A 6,289-nucleotide genomic window follows, 5' to 3' on the forward strand; every position below is an offset into this window, starting at 1 on the left:
GCTTGCCTAACTCTTTAAGACCACAGAACTAGAAGGGACCACAGGTACACACTATAGGTCCCAACTCTAAATTTCTTTTTTATAATTTTTCCCCTTCAGACCTCCCTATGTCCATGGTCATAAAGTGTCAAAGGAACATTTTGTGGTCCCTCTCAAGGGAGGTCATCCAGACAACAACCAACCCAAACTCTAGTTCAGTGGTTGACAACCAACCCTGAACCCAAAATTTGAGATTGGTTGTCAACCACTGAATCAGCTTGTTTGCTGATGTGGTGGAACCACAACCCTAGAAAGTAGACACAAAATACAAAATAAGGAAATAGAGAATGTGGATCTCATTCTGCTTGGATGTGCATCCAGAGTTGCCCTACAGTTGTTTTTAGGATAAAAATGTGGAGATAGTTGTAAGAAAACAGTTCCAGCAAGAAAAAAAACAGAACTCTCAGAACTGAAACTTAAACCTGTCCCTTGACGATCAACAAAATGTCAAGACGCCAGAGGAAATATAGCGTGGTTTAAATTTACAAAGCTTCATTATAATTTGTACAAAGCTCTTCCAAGTCGATGATTAAGACCATAATACGGTCCCAATAATTAACCACATTCACTGCCAAAGTCATGAAGCTTGATCAGCTAGCCCAAACTGCAACATCACAGCCACAAAATCAAGCTCGGTCATCTAGCCTCACCTCAAGTTCTTGCACCATGAACTTGTACCTAATAAGCATTTCCGTCTCATTCCGATTCGTTCTTCCCTCATGCAAACCTCAATACTGTCACCACCATAATAGTTGCTGCCCTGAAGAAAATCTCTTTCATGCTACTGTCTACTCTTCTTATCATCTCATCCTCTTTTGGCCCCAACTTGCTTGAATTCTTGCTGATATAGACGATCGTGTCTCTAAGTCTGTTCACTGCCCCAGAGAGCCAAACAAGACCGAACCCGAGTCCAGTATGCAAGAGCTTAGATGTGCAGAAGGAAGCCCTTCCACCTACGACCTTACAGACAATGGATAAGATAACAGCAAGACCAGTACCAGCTATTCCGGCTGAGAACTGATTTAGAAGCTCTGGCAGCTCAGAACCTGATTTCTTGAGTGACGTGATTGCAGTCTTTCCCTTCCTCTTCTCAAGAACTAAGGTTAGAAGGCTCTCACATGCATGGAAGTAATTCCTCCTGTAGAGATCCCTTCCATTCCCTGCTTTCCTATTGTTTCTCTTCCTTGGTGATGAAGTTTGCTTATTTTTCTCAGGGCTGGAAACATAGGATATCAGAAATTTTGAACAGAAGCAGCAAGGATACAAAATTAATGCTAGGAAGGAAAAATAGCATAAAACAGACATCGGCAAGTGCAAGTCAAAGCTCCTTGCCGTGACCTAAAGCAGTTCATATGTATCATACATTACAACATGGTGAAATGGGTGAAGATGTTCGGTGCTCAACTGAATTTTTTCATTTCAATCTTCAATTTTTTAGGATATTTTGATGTTCCAATGGAGATATTTATCCTTCCAGATCTTGCAAGACCTTGCGTGTAGAGGATGCATAATGTGACTCATAAGTGAAGACAAAACTTCAAAATATACAGGTCGGAGTTTTGTGACTCAAAAAGAAAGCAAAGAATATTGAAAGGACACATAAATGGTCAACAAATTACTGAATGTAATACAGTTCCCATTAACGTTACAATGTGAAATAAGTTGGACAAAAATCATGACTATTTGTACAAAAAATTTGCTTAAGGTCAGTCAGTTTGCAGGGTTTGCAATTAATGAAGAAACCCTATGTCATATCTAGAGGAAGACTGTTACTGTAAAAGTCTGGTAAGAGATGTTTTTTTATGTAGAATTCCAAAAACAAACAACAAACAACAAACAAACAAGTCAGTTTAGAAATGATTATAAAATAAATTGGTTGTGGAAGTATCAAAAGATACCTCTTTAGAGGAGCAACTGTCATAGTTTCCAACTTCAAAGAATTTCCATGGATACTAGGTGCCTTGCTCCTGTCCAACCTGTTCAGTAAATAAATAAGGCAATTAAGAAAATGAGGCAGAGTATTCAACATGACAGAAAAGATAAGAATCATTATGGTGACGCTTCTGCAAAGATCAATGATGATAAAGGTAAACAACCTAATCCTAATATTTCATAGACCAAAGAATAGTTCCACGACATCCAATCAATTACCAATTGGTAGCTTTCAACTATTTGAGAAATAACTATTCTGGATTGACAGTTCCAACATTCTGATTCATTTCAATTTTCTGAACACAAGGAGCGGACCTCAGCACAAGGTGAGGTCGGTCCATTGTGACACAGGCCATAGGTTTGAGTTGAGAGCAGTATTTCTGCGAAGCAATGTAAGGCTGTGTAGGTTATCACCCTCCCCAGACCCCGAAGTGGTGGGAGCTTCATGTACTGGAATACAAAAGAAGTTCAACCCACAAGTGGAGCAAGAAGAAGATTCCAAGTCATGAACTGCAGATTGGGTAAATCACAATTATTGGCACAACGAGAAGGAAGAGAAAGCAATGGCTCATGTTCCATCTCACAGCAATGTAATAATAATACCACCACATGATCTGATGCATCTTGTTTACTGGCTGAATAAAACACTCATTTGATTTATATAGTCAACTGAAATTGCAGCAAAGAATCAGAGAAAAACTCACACTATTAAATGATATAACATTGTAAACCAATACATAAATGGATCCTATGTTTATGCCAGTTAAAAATGTCCAACCAAGTTCCCTGAATAAAACTACTCAAGAAGTGTGCCACATGCTGATTAGTATGGCATGGATAAAAAGGCACTTTCAGAATCCTGACATCAGAGGACGGGCTGAGGTTTAACAGGTCATGGGTTCAAGTTGGGAAACAGACTCTCAATGAACTGGAGGGTTAAGTGATGCAGGCCTGGTATAGGGCTGCTACAGTGGGCTGTAATGGAGGGAGAATTAGAAGAATAAGAAGATGAGGAAGAGCAGGAAGCAGAGAGAGACTGCTCACACACACACCAGCCACACATGCTCTCGCAAACATAACTCAATTCATTTCATTCAATCGGAAAATTGTATCCTAGTACAATCCATTTAGGAAATGAAAGTGTAAATCCTAATTGAAATCAAAATCCAAAATAGAATCCAAAACAAGTTCTAAAACCTAAAACCTCACGTAAGAGTACTAAAACAAATTGAAGACTAAAATTGAAACTGAAATAAAATACTTATTTAAATCCAACTCTAGTTTGATCGGAACCCCATTGGACCAGTCTTCTGGGTTGGATCAGAACCGATATACTAGATCATAAGTCTCTTTGAGGGAAGTGGTAAACGAGGGTATTTGTAATAGGCAATTTGATTAAAAAATGGTTGTTATGATAAAAGTTTGACAAAAGTGCAATTTCCATGAATCACAAGTGTCAGTGTGAGCTTGCAACAAGGAGCAATTTTGATTTGCAAAAATGATGAATCAATTTGTCTCACCTGGTAAAGTGAGGTACCAACACTGATTGGGTTCTGCATTTAGTTATACTCTTTGACAAGTAAAGCTCAGCAACAACTGAAAGTAAATCTTTCATCTCAACTCCTGTGCCTGTCAACAGGTCCCGACCGTCCGGGTGAAATATGACTTTTGAACTATGGGCCAAATCCCCAACAAAATCAAAGAGACGTTTCTGTGCATTATAGTCCCCATTTGAGTATGAAAAAGAAGGCAGTGCCACATCATCCCCAACTTCATATAGAGAGAATCCATCATCATAGGAACCATATGGCTGTGGATGCATATTGATTGCCAATGTTTGAAGCCCCATCAAATCAGATATAACTGAAAAGTCCAGCCCATCTCTTTCTGCTAGGCTTGACCCAGACATGAGGAACTGCAAAATCTTTTCATGCCTTCTGCACTGTTCAGCTATCCCAAAGCTGAAGAGCACTGAGTCTGGGTTGGTTTCTGTTACCAAAATAAAAACAAAGGGTTAAAAAGTATACTTTTGGTAATCCTTCCACAAAGTAACTTAGATATGGAGGATAATGAGCAATAAACCTTGCACATCAACAAGCACAGGCTGCTTAAGAGTTGAATCACGCTTGATTTGCTGGTGAAACTCTGGTAATCGAGTTTTCGATTTCCATGGATCTTCAAGCTGAAGTAGCAGTCTGGGTATGCAACCTGATCTTATCATCTGCTGTTTTGTTCCAGGAATTGGAATAAAAGGTTGAAACTCCTGCATCAGCCAAAATTTTACAAGCTTTCAGCATTTTCTCAATGTAGAGAAGCATCACATATTATACTTTAATAGGATATTCTACATCAATTTTTTCACATTCATCGCCCAGGAATTGATCGAAATCAAAGAATATGACTATAGATCAGAAGCTCCAGAGATATATTATGGTTAAGAACTCCAGAAAAGGGAGGATGGATGAGTAGAGAAAGAGTGTGTAGAGATATCAGTGCAAGTCATGAAAGCTAGAATACAAAGTCAGAAACCAATGACAATTGATTTTTGAAAATGAAAGGGTTTTCAAGAGATTAAATATTAAAAGCCACTATTTCTAATTACAGTACTAACAGAAGTGTATTACCAATAGGAAGATAAAATTAAAAGGGAAGGGGAAAATATATATATATATATATCATAAAAAAGCTCTGAGAGATGTCATACTGGAGTCATATTATAAATCTATAGAGCCAAAGATGGAGGTAGGGAGAAGCTACAAAATCTGCAGGTATTTTGAAAGCTAATAAATACTAAAATACAAGAAAAGGAAATGGAAACATGGAGTGATTACAAGCAAGCAAGGTGATTTGAACCACCAATCAATCGATTGAGCAATCAAAGCCATATAGCAACCCAAATAAAACCTTAACCCTGGAAAATACAAATAAATGCCCATAGATACCGATTTGGATGGCTAACACCGAATTCATTTTCTCCATAGAGTGACAAATCCATTTACATAATAAGAAATCTAGGGAGAAAGGAAAACTAAACAACCAAATGATAGAATAAATAAACTTCTTCTGGGGTAACCAACAGATACGTAGCAGCCTATATGGATTCAATGGAAAAATTCGACATAAACTTTACTAGAATCCAATCAGAAATGATCCTTGGAAACTCAAGATGAAGTTTGAATCAAAAGGAAACCAAAGGGAGAAGTAATTTGCAATCCATGTCATAAGGATTAAAATTCAAAAACGCCAAGCAGTAATCACAGCAGAATTCAACAACCCAGATGATTAAAAACAAAATATCAAAAGATGCAAGTCTATCATGAATTACCTTTGGTGTCCTGCACAGGCCCTGCTCTGGCTGAAAAAGCCCAGGAGGTGAAGTAGAAGAGGCCATCAGACAAAGCTCAACCATGTCTGAGAGGAACCCAGTTAAGAGAAAAATGAATACCTAAAACTCAACCTTCCCTTCCTTTAGAGTTGCATTTTGCCTTGCAAAACGATAACCTCACCTCCTCCACAACCACTATAATTGCTGTTTATCCATCCCGGATTCTCAAAACAACCAGAAATAAAGGAAATTTTTTATGACAACTGACAACAATAAAACTTGAGAATCAAAATTTGGTCTCTTGCGTCCACTTGAGAAATCCCTGCTACATCATGTGGCTCGTAAGCCTTCCGAATACCCATCAAAGCTGGGTTAGACTTCCGAATCGAAGCCAAACAAAAACGTCAGTTTCTATCCCTTTCATGACATGTTTGAGTTCTTTGGCCGTAGATTTCCACGCTTCACATCCTCTACATTTCTCACCTTTGCAATGTCCTGTGTAATTCATACGTAGGATTAGGTTAATTATTTTAAATGTCAAAATTAGAATCCAATTAGTAACTAAATTCTAAATTTTCTCCAAATTTGTCAATCCTCTTTAGGAACTAAATCTAATAAATTCCTAAATTTTCTTCGAGAATTTCATCTCTTTTCTTTTCTTTGAGACTTAATTTTAGGGCTTGTATTGTTACATGAATTCACAGATTTGAAATTTCTGGATTCACATGAGAAATCATACCCGTTTGGTTGTATGAATCTCTGAATTTATGAAATCTAGAGGTTCACATTTTTACACTAAAACGTGAATTTGTAGATTTACAAGTATGAGGTGAAATTCAAAGATTCCACCCTTACTATAAAAATGTTAAACATTTGAACCATGACTCCATAAGGGCTTGTTTGGTTACCTAAATCCAGAGATTTGAAATCTCTAGATTCATTAATGCGAGATTTATACACATTTGGTTGTGAAAATCTCTAAATTCATGAAAT

At 37.6% G+C, this 6,289-nt stretch overlaps 1 protein-coding gene across 1 annotated transcript; it reads right to left on the bottom strand.

Moving 5' to 3' along the window:
• Nucleotides 1–440: 440 nt before the first annotated feature.
• LOC149019042 (uncharacterized) lies at nucleotides 441–5,675 on the bottom strand. Its single transcript, XM_089153130.1, has 5 exons — nucleotides 5,297–5,675; nucleotides 4,054–4,234; nucleotides 3,492–3,960; nucleotides 1,938–2,015; nucleotides 441–1,255 (listed from the first exon to the last, which is right to left on the bottom strand). The coding sequence occupies exons 1-5, from the start codon at nucleotides 5,378–5,380 to the stop codon at nucleotides 757–759; spliced, it is 1,311 nt and encodes a 436-aa protein (XP_089009256.1). The 5' UTR covers nucleotides 5,381–5,675; the 3' UTR covers nucleotides 441–756.
• Nucleotides 5,676–6,289: the final 614 nt, after the last annotated feature.

This window comes from Hakea prostrata, chromosome 4 (genome assembly GCF_041222555.1).
Source record: "Hakea prostrata isolate BN-2017 chromosome 4, UWA_Hpros_2, whole genome shotgun sequence".
NCBI lineage: Eukaryota > Viridiplantae > Streptophyta > Magnoliopsida > Proteales > Proteaceae > Hakea > Hakea prostrata.

Coding starts and splice junctions, on each gene's coding strand:
- LOC149019042 (XM_089153130.1), bottom strand. CDS start 5,380: ATGGTTGAGCTTTGTCTGATGGCCTCTTCTACTTCACCTCCTGGGCTT. Junction 3,961..4,053: donor TGTGCTTGTTGATGTGCAAG/GTTTATTGCTCA, acceptor TTTTGGTAACAG/AAACCAACCCAGACTCAGTG. Junction 1,256..1,937: donor ACAGTTGCTCCTCTAAAGAG/GTATCTTTTGAT, acceptor CTATGTTTCCAG/CCCTGAGAAAAATAAGCAAA.